This window comes from Lontra canadensis, unplaced genomic scaffold (assembly GCF_010015895.1).
Source record: "Lontra canadensis isolate GAN:19392208 unplaced genomic scaffold, GSC_riverotter_1.0 scaffold38, whole genome shotgun sequence".
NCBI classification, from domain to species: Eukaryota; Metazoa; Chordata; class Mammalia; order Carnivora; family Mustelidae; genus Lontra; species Lontra canadensis.
The window spans coordinates 5,179,393-5,198,798 of NW_022631032.1; the positions used below are offsets into that span (position 1 = coordinate 5,179,393).

At 45.5% G+C, this 19,406-nt stretch overlaps 1 protein-coding gene across 22 annotated transcripts in view; it reads right to left on the reverse strand.

Annotated features, from left to right (window-relative positions):
• KALRN (kalirin RhoGEF kinase) overlaps positions 1–19,406 on the reverse strand; it is a 658,233-nt gene that overhangs the window by 468,125 nt on the left and 170,702 nt on the right. For all 22 annotated transcript variants that reach the window (XM_032869462.1, XM_032869460.1, XM_032869458.1 and 19 more), the window contains exon 2: positions 4,108–4,182. In XM_032869462.1, the coding sequence (XP_032725353.1) occupies positions 4,108–4,182 (75 nt within the window). The remainder of the gene's footprint in view (positions 1–4,107; positions 4,183–19,406) is intronic.

Below are 19,406 nucleotides of genomic sequence, written 5' to 3' on the forward strand. Positions count from 1 at the left end.
GATAAAAAGGAAGAAAAAGGAAGGGATGGTCTGATGTTCTCCAAGGCATAGGGGCAGGGCAGGACAGGGTTGGGGAAGAGATAAAGGCTAAAGCACAGGGAGTTAAGTCTTCCCTGATTGAGCCAGAGGAGGAATGGTGCTCAAAATTTTCAGGGGGCTCCAGTTAGGGCAATTGGGAGAGGTGGGGAGTTGTGGGGGGGTGGGAATAAGAAAAATACATTGATGAAATTATACCAAAGTTTGGTCCATCTGACAGTAGTTCTGAGAGATGTTAATGGATGATTTTTTCTAAGGGAATGAGGTTACTCTGTAGTTTGGAGATGGCTTCATGTGTTTAATAGACATGTGCTTTAATGAACATGGCAAATCTCCATGAGGCAGCTATAATATGCCTTTCCCAAACATCAGATTATAGAACCCCTTTTTCTTTTTTGAGGCTCATCTGGTGGAACTGTTGTTCTATGGAACACACTTTGGGAGACATGGATTCAGGGTCTGCGATCGTGCTACGGCAGCTGCCTAGAGAATGCTGTTGGTAGGAGATAAGGAGGCAGAGAGGGACATCAGGTGGTGGCTAAGAGGAGGGCGTGACTGCACATAAAGATAAGAGAGGTGAAATGAGCACCGTACAAGCAGCTTGCATAAAAGGCACAAACGGGTGCTGGGAGTGGGAGGCGCAGGCACTCAAAGGGAGCCAGAGAGGGCAAAGGGAGGCACACAGGCTGTGAATGCAGAGCAGAATGGCCAGGCTGGAGCGACAGAGGCTCCCTGAGGCACAGCCACAGAGCCTGCACACACAGGTGCACACGCCCACACACAGAAGCTAGGGAGCTACACTCACTGGATTCTTCCAAATGTGTATTCCCATGGCAGCATGCTTTCCTTTGCCCTGGCCACACTGGGGGGACTAGCAGACAGGGATGGGCACAACCAACAGTTTGTGATGCTTACCACCTTCCTTCACAGAAAGAAATGCAACTGTAACTACGCATTCTTCACTTCTGGGTTTCTTTGTTTTGTTTTATTCTTACATTTTTTTTCTTTTAAAAGTTCAGGTTATAAGAGGCTTTATTGGTTTGTTTCTTATTTCTGGTTTTTTTGTTTGTTTGTTTTTTTTTTTTTTTTTTTTCAGATGCAGCCAGCTATATCCTTCACATCCTCAGCATCCTTCCCTGGCATGGAAAGGCAATGTTCCCTAAGCCCAAAAGCTCCTGGCACTGTGCATAGATGAATAAGATGTACCCTGGGCTGCTCAGCCCACATTAGTACAAGGGAGTGAATTGCATGCCCCAGTCCCCTTGCTCCTGCTCTGAGAAACTTCTACCTGCCTCATGCTGGACCATCTTCCTGGCACATTGATTCTGTGTGCTCCCTTAGGACAACTCTTTATAGTTGGGAAGGTCTTTTCTAGGGCTGGCTGGGCCTCAGGGCTCCAGCTGAACGATCAAACAAGGGTTCTCATGTGTACTGCATGTGCAGTCATAGGTCCTGGACTGATGCAGAATAGGATGGTGTTCGAAGGCTCAATATTAAAGCCAGAAAGGCTTCTTCGAGGAGGCAAAATGGGAAATGACTTGGGAAGAAGAGAGGCTCAAGCCGGAAAAAAATGTGAGTAAATCAGGGCCAGTAGAGGAAGTTCAGGCACAGGAGCACAGGAGACATGGGAGAATTAGCGGGATACCAAGCAGACAGGAGGGACATCAAGTTAAATGAGAATCAGAGCCATTAAGAAAAAGAAGAAAAGATAGGATTGGGCTCTGCTTGGGAATAGAGAGCACACAATAGAAGGCTGTGGGTCACATCCTGGAGCCAGGCTATGGGCAGCAGCAAAAGTCGGGGGCCTAGGGCTGCCCAGTGGCTCTCAGAACTTCCCCACAGGGTCCTCCCACATGTCCAGCAAGCACTCTGATCCAAGTGTGCGAAGGCTTCAGAGGTTGTCTTACCCACACCTCTACCCATACCAAAATCACTGCCATGTGGTCCCACCAAGGGGCTGTTCATCCTGGGCTTCAGCATCTTCAGGGACAGGGGTTCACTACCTGATAAGATACGTAAGCACCTAACACTCATGTGGAAAGACAGCTTCTCAACCAATGTCATCTCACAGCAACAGCAACACTAGTGTCACTACTAATACTACTAATAATAACAAGAAGTGCATTCTGTACCTCACATACTCCCATTGCATTTCTGCCCTCACCTCCCAACTCCACATTCCGAATCATCATCAGTCTCTCATCTTCCTTCTCAATAGGCAGGAGACACCCGCTGCTTGGTTTCTCCTCCCCAAACCACCTCCTCTCTCTCCCTTCTCTCCATTTTGTCTGTTGTCCACCAGCCAGGCCAGCAGCAGCTCTGGAGTGAAGCCATACACTGTGAAACGACACTCGTTCCTTCCCTGTGATCCTACCACCACTCCTTGTGGACCATCAGGATCACCCGGAGACAAATGCTCAATCCACAAGGCATGAGCACTTGGGTATATTTCTTTAAATGTGATCCTTGGTGGGCACTGCCCTTACCCCGGCCCCTGCGGGAGATTCTATAATGGAGGCCTAGGATGGAGCTCAGGAACTAGCATCCACAGTGATGGCCGGTGCTCCTGTAGCTTGCCTTCAGTTACATCACAGGCCACCAAACGCTTCTTAAAGGTCTGGATAGTAAATACTTTAAACTTATGGTCATCTGGGCTCTGAGGAAATCACTCAACTCTGCTGTTGTAGTTAGCAAGAAGCCATTGACACTGCCTATAGCAGGCTGAACAGTGGCCCCCCAAAATATCAGGTCCTAATCCCTGGAACCCATAAATGTTAGCCTATTTGGAAAAGAGAGTCTATAGCTGTGACTATTCAAGGATCCTGAGATGGGAAGATTACCCTGGGTTATATGAGAAGGCCCTAAATGCAGTTACAGGTATCCTTGTTAGAGAGAGGCAGACAGAGATCTGATGCAGACAGAAGAGGGAAAGGCAATGGCACCAAAGAGGCAGAGATGGGAGTGACATGGCCACAAACCAAGGAATGCCAGCAGCCACTAGAAGCTGGAAGAGGCAAGAGGCGAATTCTCTCCTAAGAGCCTCTGGAGACAGCACAGACCTGCTGACACCTTGGTTTCAGACCAGTAAACTGCTTTCGGATTTCTGGCCTCCAGAACCATGAGAGAATACATTTCTATTGCTGAACACTACCAAATTTGTGGTAACTTGTTACCCAGCAGTAAGACACAGCAATAGGACACAAATACTACCTAAACAAATTCACATGGCTTTGTTCCAATCAAATTTTACCTAAAAAAACAGGTGGCTGGGGGTGCCTGGGTGGCTCAGTGGGTTAAAGCCTCTGCCTTCGGCTCGGGTCATGATCCCAGGGTCCTGGGATCAAGCCCCACATGGGGCTCTCTGCTCAGTGGAGAGCCTGCTTCCCCCTATCTCTCTGCCTGCCTCTCTGCCTACTTGTGATCTCTGTCTGTCAAATAAATAAATAAAATCTTAAAAAAAAAAAAAAAAAAAAACAGGTGGCTGGCGCACAAGCTGTAGTTTGCTGACCCCTGAATCAGACATTAAAAGATCCAGGTGCACAAGATGGGTTGGAGAGAAAAGTCGGAAATAAATATTTGGAAGCCATTATTCAGAAAAATAAATAGATACAAACACTTAATTGAGTTCCCTTTGCAAGGAAGGAGAGATAAAGAGGAGCCAGAAAAAAATTATCCTTCCCTATCTGATCCACTCAGAGATGAACCCAAATAAAACCTCTGGGAGTGTGTGAGATAAACAGACTCCTCCAACTAGAGCATATTCCATAGGGACCTCAGTGGCCCATGAGGGACCTGACTGGCCAGGGAGGGGTTGGGAGGTCAGGTGTATGTATGGGGGTGCGGGTGAGAGGCTCCCAGCCATGGTTGTGAGTATCCTCCAGAGCACCCAGCTTGGGTCAGTGCCCCCTCTCCTCTTTCTGTCTGCTCCGGAGCAAGGATGCAGCCAGCCACGCCGAGTGCCACACCAACCCCCACAACCTCTCTCACATACCACAAAACAACTGTCTAGATGCCTGTGCACACACACACTCTTCCAGGTCCCTTACAGAGCAAAGTTCCACAGACACTCACCAGACACGAAGGCCACTTTTTCCTTTAGGATGGGAAGGACATCAGAAGCTTTCAAACCATCATTCCGAAAAGACCCTGTGGGATGACAAAACAGAAGGAATTGGGATGAAAGAGGTCAGATGGCTGAATCCCTGGGTACCTCCCTCAGCACCCCAACCCCATCACACGCCACAAAGTTGTGCCTTGTTCAGGTGCTACAGCCCAGCCCAGTGGAACCAATGGAACGGGAGAAGGTCCACAACACAGAGGACACTTCCACATGATGCCAGGCCACGTGAGTGTCCCTTCCAGGGAGAGGACAGTCCAGATCGCCCCCACCACACATACAAAGTTCTGTGCCTTGCAGGCAACAGCCACAGCCCTGCTGCTGTGGGCAACTTGACGACAGGGCTTTTTAAAAGCCACTTTGTACCTCTTTGCCTAGCATGGTGTCTGGTACAATCAGTAAACACCAATGGAACAGGTTAATTAATATCAGGATGGACCACAAAACCCTAAGTAATTATTTTTGCCTTTCCTCTACCTGGCACAGGGACTCTTAAGTTTTCATTGTACAAACTGTAAAAGTAAACCACCATATCCCTAAGTGGGAAGCAATATTGAATGCAATAACCCTTCTTCCTCCTCCCCCTCAATGTCACCCTCAGCAGTCCACAACAGACAGGAGGTGGGGAGACACCAGTCTCCTGGGAAGGAAATGCACTCCCTTCTTCAGCAACTCATTCTCTGCCTAAATCTCCCTTCTTAGCTGCAGAGTCCCTTCTGGGGTCCAGCTGACTTCCTATTAGAGGGTTGGAGGCAGAGGCCTGGGGCTCACATAGAATGGAAAATAATGATGTGCCTGGAGAAAGGACAACCCAGCCTGGTACGAGTATAAGGCACGTGGGAAGAGAAGCCCCCGCGTGCACACACAGACACACGTACACATAAAACCGCGACCAGCCCACTGCAGCCTTACATTTAGCCCAAGCACCCCACAAAGACTCTCAGGGAGAGCCAGCCCACACCCTGTGAGCCGTAACTGGGATCTCTGCTGTGGATCACCACCAGGGACATCACACGCAGGGACACCAGAAGAGAGGAGGTTCTGCGTCAGCTCAGTGTAACAGAACCAGGACCACCGGCAACCGCTCAGGTGCCTTTCTCAGCATGGCTTACTCCCTTGTGGTCCCAATCAGATAATCTGCAGAAAAACGATCTGGGAAGATGGTCCCCACTCAGGGCTTTCTCAACCTCTAAATCCTGACTGCTTCGAGGCTCGCCTGGGAATTCTGGCAACAGCCCAGGGTTACAATCACTGGCCTAGGGAAGGGAAATGAGCCAGTTGCACACTCAACCAAAGAAGAGGAGAGATGTGTCTTCAGAATGCCAGTCTGCCGTGGTCGCGGGTTATGCCCTAACCCCAGCCAAATTCCCAAAGTGTCGCTGACCATTTCACCTATTTCTTCTTCATTTTTTTCACCACATGAAGACAGTGAGCCTTTTCATTCATCAGTCGCTCCCCTTTGCTGGCCCACAGGACCTAATGCTGCAATAACCCAGTACAAGGCTCACTTTGAGAAGAACGTGGGCCAAAGAAGAAGAAAAACATAACACAACAACAACAACAAATCTCTAATGATAAGCATTGTTTGTACGGATCTTTACACTCTGACCTTATGTCCCAACACAGAAACTATTAAATCTCACTACTAGAAACCACTTAGAATCCATATAAATTATTATAGAATTTACAAATAGACACATAGGTTGTTTTTTGGTTTTGTTTTTGTTCTTCCCAATTCATGCAGTAAGATGTTTCAGCTTCTTCGGCAGGGGAGAGTCCAATCCAGCTTTACCAACTAGACAAGGATCATCTTTAGCTGGTACATGAGTTGTTTGTGTAAAAGGACACCTCTGCGTTAAAACAGCCTATTTTCATATATGAAATACATCTTTGTATACATCAGTTTTAAAACATTCTCCTCTCTATCACTATATACACCTTCATTTCTATAGGAAAAAATTTTAATAAGAAAAGTTAAACTTCGGTCCTGTCTGCTTCCAGATTTTTTACGAGTTCAAAAAGAGGAAGGCCCAAACGAATGAGATTTGACAAGAATGACATAACCCTCTTTTCTTCAAAACACCTGTCCTATTTTTTCCACTGCTCTTCCTCTCCCCCACCTCCCTTAAAGTATACAAGACGGCTCTAATTCCACGAAGTCCCCAGACATTAAGGAAGACCTTGGAATTCATTATAATGGAAGCATAAGATTTCCTATCCTACCCCCTTATGGCTTCTACCTGTGGAGGGAGAGCTAGAGGGAGCACTGAATTCTATCCCTCACACCCCACCCATCATGCCCCACCTCTTCCTTCTCCCCTCCAGACTCCAGGGCCTGAGAGAAAGGCAGTGGCTTGTCCCGGCAGCTTGCAACCATTGGCCATTGGCCCGAGTAAATTTCAGTATCTTGGGTTGGGCTGGTCTAAGATTCCCAAGGCTTCCTCTTCCCAGGCCAGAGTCTTCCCCCATCTGGTTTAGACCACAGCTGAACTACCTCCCAGGTTGTGAGCCTACCATAAGAAAACCTAAAGTGTCTAGATTTACAAAATCCTTAACTAGGGGATAATCGTTTCCAACAACAACAAGATTTTTCACATTATAAATGGATTTGCTCCAGGGTTTCTTTAAATAAAAGTTGCCTTAATGGTTTCAATTAGTTTTTCATTTGCCAAAAATTGAATTACAAACAACTTTTCAACAATATATGCATTATGTAAAGCCAAGTAGAGCTAAACTAATTAGCCCAGCAGCTCAGAAGTTGGTGACCTATTTGCACTGGCTGAGGGTCCTATGTATCAATTCCCCCTGGCCCCTGTGAAGCCAGCTGTCAGGATATATAATAAAGGAGAAGTCCATTGAACACTAACTCAAACAGGACCAGTGAAATAGCAACATGTTTTCACTATCAGGTACATGTCTGGGCAGCCTCATAGAAAATGTTTAATAAATATTTGATGAAAGGATAAAGAAATGAATGAAATGGTAACCATTTCTCAAGTGACATGCGCATGGTCAGTGGCCTCATATGTCACACCAAGGGCTGGTGATCCACATAGACGATCTCCAGGGTCCCACTCAGCTCTGATAGTTTGAGGTTTTTTAAACCTTTTCTTCATATTTATTGGCCTTTAAGATCCTCAGATTATCAGATCAATATGCTTTGAGAGAAAGTGCTGGAAACAAACTCCCAGCAAGGTTCATTGTGCTTTGGGAAGATAAACAACTCTTCCCTGGCCTCTCAGGGCATTCTTTCCCAGGAATCAGTTTCAGAATCAGGATGCCCAAGACACATCAGCCCATTTTACGGACAGCCCAAGTTACCAAAACGGAAGGCTAGTGATGGAAGAACTTCTGTGAGGCACCCATACCTCAGAGGCAGCAGGCAGACCTGACCTGCACTTGCTATCTCTGAACAAAGTATATTTGATAATATCACATGACCCTACAAACTCTAGACCCACCGTAGATCAGCTTCCCCCCTTAAAAGAAAAGCCTGTTGAAACAGCAGCCTCCTTCCTAGATCTAAAGAAAGACCGAGAAGAAATAAAAGCCCCTGTGCTCTTTGGAGTTACTGTAGGGAAAAAAAAAAAAAAAAAAGGAACCAGAGGGCACCCTCAGGGACCTGACCCAACGTGAGTTTCCTGCTTTCTCTTAAGGACAAAGGCATGCTTCGATGGCATTCAACACTAATCCCACCCCATTTGTGTCCTGCTGCTGTCAGAATTACGAGCCTGCTGTTCGGTTAATTAGCAAAGTTGAAATGCTCCGCATCTATTAGGGAAGTAAAAATTACCACAGCCACCTCCCCGGGATCTCCAGCGTGGGACTTCTCTGAGCCCCACTTCTGCCATGTCCTCTCTCCGAATGTGCTGTGATTACGTTGCTGCTGCCTGCTCCCCTTGACCTCTTCCTAGTCAGCCTTCCCCACGCGGCAAGGTGCCCCTCTCCCTTACCCTGGCTCCCAGCCTCTGCAGGACCCCGCGTGGCAATAGCGGGACTGGCCCTGGTGTCAGAGGTCCTCCGTCTGTTGTTTCATGGTTCCAGGATGGCAGGGAGGATCCCAGGGCAGCTGTGTGCCTTGTGCCCCATGCTAGGTTCCTCTAGAAAGTAGCGCTGATTTCTACAAGTAAAGACACCAGCAGCTAAGTTTTGAGCAATTGTAGGTGCAAGCCACCAAGGTGCCCATGGATTGTTCTTTATTTCTTTTCGGTTCTCAGCCATACCCCCTTAATGTGCACTTACTGAGAAGTGACTGTGTAAGTATTTTAATATTATCTCATTGCCTTGATTGGTCCTGACCCTGTGTCACCCGTGCTCAGGTAGGTCTCCACCTCATTTTCCCCCTCCATGCCAGTGTGTCCAGCATGGAAGCCTTGATCAGAGTGGCCCTGACTCACTGAGCTGCTGCACAGGAGACAAGTGGTTTCAGCTGAGAGTTCTAAGAGCTCATGAGGCTGAGCCTTAGTTTGGGTATAATTGGGACTGTTTCCTATTTCCACAGCCATTCTTCCATCAGTTCTTCATTGAGCACCTATTATGTGTTAGGCCTTACGTTAGGCATGGTGGTTCTTAGACAAATAAGCAAGGGACCCCACTCTCCAGGGGGCTTGCAGGCAGAGATGGACAGGTATGCAGATAGGACGGCGAGCTGTTATCAGAGACAAGACGTCACCTGTACAGAATGCAAGGGAACTCAAAGGAAAGGTGCGACCTAAAGCTTTCCTACTCAAAGTAACAAGCCTCCCCTACCAACTAGAATCTTGCTAGAGATGCATAATCTAGGCCCTACCCCAGACTGCAGAATCAGAACCTGCATTTTAACAAGAAACCCCAGTGATTCGTATGCATGGTGCATTTGTGGAAGATCTATACACCAACATCTGTCTTCGATTTCAGAGCTGCCTCAGAGGCAGAGATGGATACAATCACCCTTTAGCCTAGTCTAAACAGAACCTCTCAAATCTGATCTAGAGCTGCTCATCACCCCTCCCACCTCCACCACGGGAAGACCCCCTCGCCACCACCCAACAATCCCAAAGACTCAGCCACTTTCCTGAAACCCATCACCCAGATTCAGCTCTGGAGTAAATAGGCTATGGGAGAGATAGAGGAGTTTCCCCTCCAGGGCACTGAGACTGGACCATGTCTTGTTTTTTGGTAGTCGGAGTGGTTATGAATAATACCTGTCCAAGCTGCTCAGGATTTTGATGGCTTAACCCATCAAACAACCCTCATGTAGCAGATATTTTAGTTTTGCAACAAATCTCCTCACTACCCCAACCCTCAGAGCCCTGTCTTCTCTAACTGCTCTCAGTATCATACATACATTTAAAGACCAAGAAACCATCTCTGCCATGCCCTGGAAGACAAGGAGCCAGTCAGGTTCATGCCTCTTCATCGCACCTGCACTCCCACCCACGGGTACAAAGCCCTGAACATGGGTCAATACTAGATGAGAAAGAGGGGAAGGAGAGGTGTCCCCACCCAAGAGAGCTCCACACCTAATGAGAACACAGTGCTCATCTCAGACAATCATCTTCCTGGGAGGGGAGACCCAATTTCTGCTCTCTGAGAGTTTTCAGCCTAGTAAAATACCTAGTGCCCATTTCCCCTGACCCAGAAGCTACCAGACTCTGGAGGAAAAACAACTTCTGGTTCTGAGGTTCTGATGAAGACCCTCCTGCCCTCTCCTAGCCTGGCTGTCCTATATCCCCTATATCCTGATTATTAGTGCCACTACCCACTAACTTACCCCAACAGAAACATGGGAGGTCTCCTAGACTCCTCCAACTCCTTTACCCCAAATACCAGTTCAGTTGCTTGGTTCTGCTGATTTTACCTCTTTTATCCCTCCCAAATCCATCATTACTTCCGTGTAGTTTCCCTGACCTTCCCGTCCAGTTGAGCCATCCCTGACTACACGTTGTACTCTCTCTCTCCTGAAAGTCATTTCTATGTTTTCATTCTACTCACCATTAACGGATTCCAACACCCTGGGGTAGGGACCATGTCTTACTCTTTGCCCTGCCCCAGCACTTAGCACAGTGCCTATCATGCAAAAGAGACTCCAGAAATACTGGACTGACACTGAGTATGCACAATCCTAAGAAGACAGAGAGTAAAAGTGGTGAGTAGGAAGCAAGAAGGTGGTCTTTGAACCAGGGTTCGAGTAAGGATAGGGCCACAGAATGGTGTCCCAGTGACAAGCAGCATATGCCAAGGAGGAGAAGATGGGGTGAACAGGGCATGTGCCAGAGATGGGGAGAGTATGCAGGCTAAACAGTAAAGCAGGGTTAAGGAGTGATGGAAAGGAGGGCATGGAGGTGGTAGTTGGGCTCTCTGATCGCACTCTGAATCTGGATATCTCAACAGGGCAGGCTCCTGGGAAGGCAACAGTAAAGATGTGGCTGCAAGTGCCTTCAGAAGCTCAGAGAGCTGGGACTGCATCACCGCACAGGCCAGAGCCAGGTGGCACCTGGCTGGTCCAAAAGGAAGGCTGTGGTTCCAGAAAAGAGCTGGAACCAGCAGGCTCTGACTGTAAACTTCATGTCACATTCTACTGTGTAAGGAGCTGGGGGAGGATGGGACATGTGACCCTTGCTGAACTGGGTGCTAGAATGTGAGGGCTGGGGTTGCCTGGGTGGCTCAGTGGGTTAAGCCTCTGCCTTCGGCTCAGGTCATAATCTCAGGGTCCTGGGATTGAGCCCCGCATCGGGCTCTCTGCTCAGCAGTGAGCCTGCTTCCCCCTCTCTCTGCCTGCCTCTCTGCCTACTTGTGATCTCTCTCTCTTTCTCTGTCAAATAAATAAATAAAATCTTAAAAAAAAAAAAAAAAAGGAAAAAAAAGGAATGTGAGGGCTGGGGGCACTAGAATTTTGTCTCTTTTTATCTTCTCCTGAAGTCCAAGAGAAGCAGGAACCATGCTTGTTTGTGAGGTACCTGCCAGGCCAGTAGGAGGCTGGGAGTTTGAGTAAGACCCCATGAAAATTCAACATGGAACTGAATCATAGAGGAAAGAAATTTAAGGACATGGTCCCTTATGGTCCCTTCTGTATAGGGACTAGATGGGCAATGCCACAGGAGGAAGACACTGTCGGTACACCTGGGGTTGGGAAGGAAGTCATTGGTAGGCAGAGGCAATGATCTCCATTCCCCTCACTGTCCCTTCTCTCCTTCACATCTTTCCTGTACTAACACACACACACACACACACACACACACACACACAGGCAGATGGAGGTGAATGTCTCCTCTCCTCTTTACAGATGCTAATGAGCTATTGAGGAAACTGAGGAAACTGGCTGTTGGAAAACTCCTCCAGCGACTATAAATAAGTCCCTTGGAGCTCTAGTTAAAGCAACTGCCACTGAGGCAGGAAGCGCGCACTGACAGGAAGGAATCAATCTGGCAGAGAAGGAGACTGGGCAGCTTTGTGTCAGCAACAGAACACACAGCATGGTGTAGAGATCCACCTGCCTCTCCCCCACCTGCGGATCTGTCCACCCACACTGAGGCCAGCTGCCGGAAGCCACCATCCCTCACCACGGACACCTGCGAGCGCCAGGCCAGCCCAAGCAGCATCAGCCGCCAGCTCCCTCTCTCCTAGCAGAACTCAGCTCCTCCCTGGCACTTCTATCAGAAGGATGTTCACAAGCCTCAGCTAATCTGATTTCAATGCAAAAAGGGAGAGGGGAGGGAAACAAAAACATGGGCTCCTCTTTTGGTAAAGGCTAAACACTAAGCTTTTCCAAGCCAGTTGACTAGGTCTCATGCAACGTGACACAGCAGTCAGGGACTTGAGAGGACAGGGGCCAGACTGGCCAGTCATTCCACCAGGGAAAAGCAATATCTACTTTCTCCAAAGTCTGACATGCACTTGTCCGTCACTCCCCACAATGACTGTTCCCTGCCCTATGTTCTACTGAGCCGTGTATCTTGTCCAGGGTGTCTTCCCCAGTGCCTCCTCTCCTGCCCAGGCTGGGCTGGTTCCTCCTTCTCTGTATGTCACGTGGCAGGCCCCTCACTGTTGTGCCATCTCTGCCGCTCCATCTGGATCCCTCTGGAGACCCTAAGCTCTGGGGTCGGCGGGGGGGGGGGTCTGGAGGCTTATCTCTAAGCACACAGCTTAGGAACAACTCAGGACAGATTCTTATTCCCCCCCACTGCCACAGTGCCCTCCACACCAACAACCAACGGCACCCACTGGCTGCTGTGCCTCTTCCTACCCTGGTCCTTCACCCGGCCTGTTTCTACCCCCGTCTTCATCTTTCTCTCTCTCGGGCTTCCACATGAACTCTAATTGTGGCCAATTTCAATATTAACTTTCTAAAGTCAATATTAGATATAAAGGCCTGGCTAATGGGCTACTTTTGAAGAGCAGAAATTTGTAACACCGTTGCTAAATTAGCTGCGTTAAAGATCACTAATAATTAGCACTTTACACATGTGGGTAACACCTCTCTAAGCCCAGCTAATGAGCAAACCGTTTCCGTTTATTCTTCATGAGATTTAATATTAGCTGAGTTGAGACCTCAGCTGCCACACACACAGGCTCACTCACTCACCCTCCCTCACTCCCTCCTTCCCTGGAAAGCTTGACAACATCCAGTGTTCTCTGGATATAAGAAAATGGCCACTTCAGAAGAGATTATGTCTGACAATCACTTTTTAAAAACGGAATCTTTGCTAACAGACTAGGTTATTTAAAGTGCTCATACCTCATGGATAGTAGTGTTGGTGGTAGATTTATTGTCTTTTTGCTACACCGAGTATTACTCTTAAATGGGTCCTCAAAGTAACACAGAACATTAGCCAGTGATGAATTAGTCAGTGATGAATATGAATCAACTGTTAAACATTCACAGTATATTTGCTTATATATTTAGAGAGAGTTACAGAGATATTCAGAGGTGGAGGCAGAAAGTGTACTGTGGTTCAGACATATAGAAGGCTCAGTCCTTGGGACCCTCACTCTCAGTCCCTTTTCCTCTTCCCCAGTGTGTGTATTTGAATTTTAATTAATTTTAATTTAATCAGGAAATGACTTCGGGTTAGAGATGAAATTATTGATCTGAAAATCCAGCTTTGGTCTCTGTCACTGTGGAACAGCAGGTATGCAAACACGAAATGGTGCTGTACCTCCTCACTAACCCCCCACTCTGCCCTGCTCCCCAGAGCTGGAAATGCAGGTAGCAGTAAAGCAGCAAAAGCTGACTGCAAAACTCAGAGCAGGAGACCCTCATAGGCAGCTCCTAAAGCAGTTCCTCTCATCTCAGCGCAGAGCTTTTCTCCACTCCTACCTCCAGACTTTCTGACTCCAGAGCTGTGCCATTCTTGCCCTAGTCTTACTACCCATCAGTGGAAGCAATGCCACAAGGACGGAGTGGGCACAGACCGGACACAGGTCCATCACAGACACGAAACACCTAGGGCCAGAGTAATGACATTGTAGAATTGCAAGAGCAGCCTGACAGGTGAGAAAACTACACCCCGAGGTCATATTATTGAATAAGTTCAGCAAACTAAAGCACCTCATCCCACTTCAAGGACATGTATGCTGCTGTCCTTGGTCCTGAACTAGTTGCACAGTTGCTGCTTAGAGCGACTGCTGTCCAGCCAGTCCTAGGATATATGAACCGAATGGGAAAAAGTCAGAGATGAAAGAGATATTAAGATATATCAGAGAAATAAACAAATACGAAGATGTGTTGAAGGCACACAGACACGGAGAGATTACTGGAGAGAATAAAAAGACTTGTTTTGATACTATTTTTAAATAATTGCAGTAGCCAAGAAAGGTCTGAGCACATCATACACATACACACACACATGCACACACACACACACATTCCCCTCCCATGGAAATGAGACAGCATAAACTCCTTATGGATCCCAATACTATGTTTTTCTGGTTAGTCATATTTGTGGTAGATGGATTGGCCATGGAAAAATTCCTACAGTTTTAAGTGATTTTTAAATCTTTCCTTAGGTTATTACCTTGGGTATCTAAACACTACCCAATTCATTCTGACAAATATTTATTGAGCACATATATGTTTCAGGCAGAGTTCCAATCACTGTGGGTAAAATGATACAAAATGTAGAGTTCCTGACTCTGTAGGACTTTTAGTCTAGGGGGTGAATTGGGCAAATCAACATGTAATTTTAATATCATATAAGAAATACAAAGATAGAGGTACATGCAAGAGACAAATGTTCAGAAAATACCAAATATTCAGAAAATACCAAAGGGATAATAAAACTCAAGCTCTCAGACATTGTTTAAAAATTGAAAAAGCAGTATCTAGAAGAGAGACAAAGGGTTATGGGATCCTCAGCAAGGTTCTAGACCAGACAGGGCAGTGGTGAGAATCAAGGTCTCTCTGGTGGGTTTAGGGGAACACGGAGAAGAGTTGCTAAAGCATATGTTTTCTTTTTTTTTCCCATGACCTAGTCCCTCTCCAGAGTAACAGAAAGATGAGTTAATGTTTGCCAGAGTTAAGCAACCAAGCACCCCCTGTGAACTTAGCATAACCAGGAGCCAGCATAAGCTAGGAAAGGACCAATTTCAAGATAGTCTGGCTCATGACGCCTGCTACTTCTTTAGAAAGAAGCGTAACAATATCAAGTGCTGAATAGGACACCAGAGTAATCCAAATAACTCACAAAGCTAGAATTTTTCTCCAGAATTATGGAAAACAACAAGAAGGGAGGGACACTGCCTGCAAAGAGTTGCCTAGGTAACTCTCAACTCGGCTTACCAGAAGACATACTAAGCCACATATTCCAGAAGCACCTAGTAAACCAAACCAACCTTCCTAACCCTGCCTTAAAAATGTGTGTGGTTGGGGAGGGCCATAAACCTCATGAACCTGCATGCCAATTATTGCATATATGTCCATGAGTACTCAGTTTTCCAAGAAGAGAATCTGTGCAATTCTAATTTTCTCCAGATTTTCAAAATGGGTCAATGGTACCCTAAATAGCTGAGAACCATTTGTCTAAAGCAAGGCCAAAAAGACCTTACAATCTCTCTTGAGTTCTAACCACTGCATCCTATCATCTACCATCTGCCCTACTCATGGTTCACTTTCTTCTAACACTCATGGACTAGATGGAAACCTGTGTTTGGGCTGGCAGAAAAATTAACTGAAAAGGAATGACTTAGATGCCTCAGCTTGAATAGAAGGAGGCTGAGGCAGACGGTAGAAAATGAAGACTAGGTACAGGACCCCATTCTCTAGGGAGAAGGTCAGTGAGAGCAGGTGCTCTCACTGCGGTTATTGCGAGCCAGAAGTGAGGTTCAGTATGAAAGGAGTTTTACAGACCCTTAGGCAGTGCCTTTCCTAGAAGCCTTCCTATTAGAAGATTCCCTGGCCTCTAACCCCTGCTAGTAGAGGGAGAACAACTTGACCCAAGTCCTTTCCTAGACCCATGAGGGGTTCTGGTAAAAGAGCCAGCAGAAGGGGTCTACAAAGTTGCTTAACAAGATCTCTTGGAGTCTGGTGGGAAAAGAAGGGCGTTCTCAAGGATTCTGAGGTAGGCAATCCCAGCAGAGCACACCTGGCCACTATCTACTCAACAAGCTGTTTTTTTGCATGAGATGATGAGCTCCCCCAGGGCAGGCACAACCTGAGAGGCAGCTCACAGCCCTGAGTAAAGCCCAGGCTCTGCATTCAGAGAGAACCAAGTCTGACTCCCAACTCCAGGATGTATTAGCTGTGTGCACTTGGGCAACTTACTTAACCTCCCTGGGTCTCTGTTTCCTCACCAGAGATAAAAAACAAAAACAAAAACAAAAAAAAACTACTTCACAGGCTGTGGTGATAAATAAGAGACAAAATCTATATGAAGGAACCATACACATAACTGATGGCTAAGTAAATATAACACCCCTTTAACATCTTCCCTGTTCATCTTGGAAGCCTTAACATGTGGCCTAGTACAACAGATGTGTATTATTAAGTGTTGATTATGTCAAACAAATGGTGAGTATACAAGTTGAATAAAGAAAACTCAGTAATAAAGTAAACGGCAGCTGAAAAATGCCTGCTCACTTTCCCACTACATACCCATAAGCCATGATGCTCACACTCGTCCATGGGGTGCCTCTGAATTTTTATTTTTTCTAGCCCTTACCCAATCTGAGCTGTTTGGCAAGTGTTCCAACCTCAGCTTCCCTAGCCAGTTTCCTCAGATGTAAGGAAAGTCTCCTATGCTCAAAAGAAGACCAGCTGCTGATAGAGCCCAGCAACTACTTGCCCCTTCCACCTGTGTCCAGAGGTCATGGGCATCCCTCCCACTGTGATTTCTAAGTGTTGAAGCCTGTAGCTGTCAGCCTCATTCTTTCTCTCCCAGCACCCCTCTCCCACTGCCTTTATGAGGCTGGGCTCCAGACAAATGTATATGGGTCCACGTGGCATTTCTCAGAAGTACCCGTACCCCAAACACATGTCAACGACAAGCCACTGTCTAAGATGAAGCAGCCCTAATAGCTACCTTTAGGTGAAATATTCAGAGCCCCATAAGGAATCCCAGCTGCCTGCAGGGAAAAAGAGTAAGAGGCCCAAAGAAAGTCCACGATAGCCAAACTGTGGAAGAAGCCGAGATGCCCTTCAATAGATGAATGGATAAAGAGGATGTGGCCTTGGGGCACCAGGGTGACTCAGTCGGTTGAGCATCTGCCTTCACCTCAGGTCATGATCCCAGGGTCCTGGGATTGAGCCCCATATCAGGCTCCTTGATCAGTGGGGAGTCTGCTTCTCCCTCTCCCTCTGCTGCTCCTTCTGCTTCTATTCTCTCACTCATGCTCTCTCTCAAAAAAAAAAAAAAAAAAAGACAATGTGGTCCATATATACAATGGAATATTACGCAGCCATCAGAAAGGATGAATACCCAACTTTTGCATCAACATGGATGGGACTGGAGGAGATTATGCTGAGTGAAATAAGTCAAGCAGAGGTACTCAATTATCATAAGGTTTTACTTATTTGTGGAACATAAGGAATAGCCTGGAGGACATTAGGATAAGGAAGGGAAAAATGAAGCGGGGGAAATCAGAGGGGGAGACTATCCATGAGACTACGGACTCGGAGAAACAAACTGAGGGTTTCAGAAGGGAGGGGCTGGGGGGATGGATTAGCCCGGTGATGGCATTAAGGAGGAGCACTGAGTGTTATAAGCAAACAATGAATCATGGAAAACTACATCAAAAACTAATGATGTACTTTATGGTGACTAACATTACATAATAAAGAAAAAGAAAGAAAATAAAGTCCAGGCACAGTGGGCCTTTTCCTTGGTTGGCCTTGAGCTGTCAGGCCATTGTGAATGGGGAGTTCACAGAGGAAGAAAAGCTAGAGGTTGCAGATCTGGGTACTGGGGTACAGGGAGTGGCAAATACAAACCCAGGTGAGCCAGAACTTGAAATCTACCTGGTAAGTAGAATAAATGATCAAAGCTGCTAAAATTCTGTTCCAAGTTCTCTGAAACTATTTTCTTCGTCAATTCTCTAACACTTTCAATTTTTCCTGGTAATCTGAGCAAAATACCTCCAGGAGACCGGGAAACCTGGTCCTCTTTGCTCTTTTCCAGCTCCCGTTAGAAGGGGAGTCCTTGCCATGACCAGGGAGCCATGAGTTTGCCTTGTCCAGGGATGAAAATGCACATGTACTCCGCACACAGATCACATGCTAGAGACTAGAAGAATGTTAAGGTGGGGTGTAAAGATGCTTATTATGACTTTATACTATTGAAAAAACCCACAAAATCTCAATGTTCAACCACACAGGACTGGTAGAGTAATCCCCGGAATATCCACTATACAGAGCCGTTAAATATGATACTGTACAAGAGTATTAAAGCCATGGGAAGTTTCACAGTCTATTGTTAAGTAGGAAAAATAGATTATAAAACAGCATGTACAGACTTATCCCAGTTGTAATACACTGGTGTGTGTCTATGCATAAAAACTACATATATACATGTACACAGTGGTTATCTCTGGAAAATGGGATTATGGTTAATGTTGTTAATTTTAATGTTTTCTTAATGTTTTTTGCTGTCCAATTTTTCTTATTTTTGAAATAATTCAAGAAGAGCAAATTCCCTCCTTTGTGTATTAATCTTTCATATATAGGATCTTTGTATAATATTCATGCATTTAAAAAGTTTAATAATTAGGTTGTGGTCATAATACCATCTGCAAATAGCATTTTAAAAGTGAACTTATTTAAAGTTTAGGGTAACCATGTTCTACAGCTTTCAGTCTATGATGTGATTCCATGACAAATAAAAAATGGCTACCATTCATCACAGATAAAGTTGTCTTACAACTAAAAGAATGAAGTCCAAATAAGCTGTAAAAAGAAAATTAATTTTTCATTAAATGTCATTTAAAGATTTGCCAGGCATGCAAATAGAGTTTATCTCAGGAATGCAACACATTAAAGAAGACTGAAGTGAAATTAAATTCAAATAAAATCAACATGTTTTTGGATTAAAAAGCTAAATATTATAGCAGATATCTGTTGAATGAATCTCTAAGTACCTATTATGTGCCAAGGGGATTTTCAACTAGACATCCATTTGGAGGAATAAATGGATGAAAGTAATTAAACATTTTTTGGGGGGAAAAAAGATGAATAATGGGTTGGCTTGCCCTACTAGATATTAAAATATATTTTTTAAAAAGCTACATTATTAAAAGGTGGAACAGACATAAGAATTAACATACAAATGAATGGAGCCTGATTCATAGACCTAATTCAGATCTGGCATGTTTAAGAACCTAATATATGATAAGGAAAGAATCTAAAGCAATGAGGAAAAGACAAATTATTCAAAAATGTCACTGGAAAAGTGAACTATTGGGGGAAAATAGTCAAATTAATTTTTACAACTTCATACCATACACAAAAATAAATTTCAGACAGATTAGAAGTCAGAATCTTAGAAATGACATATAAAAAACACTTTAAGAGGAAATATGGGTGAGTAAATTTAATCAATCCCTGAATGAGAAAAGAATTGTCTGGGCATAAAAGCATTAAAAGAAATCAGAAAGAAAAATATTGATGATTTTGTCTATGGAAAATTTAACACTTTACATCAGAGTAAAAACAAAATTTAAGAATATAAATGACAAGCTGGGGAACATATTTACAACAAATCTAACAGAGAAAGGATTAATACTACTCCCTGTTTGAAAAACAGGCAAAGAATATAAATAGGCATTTTTAAAAAAGAAGAAATGG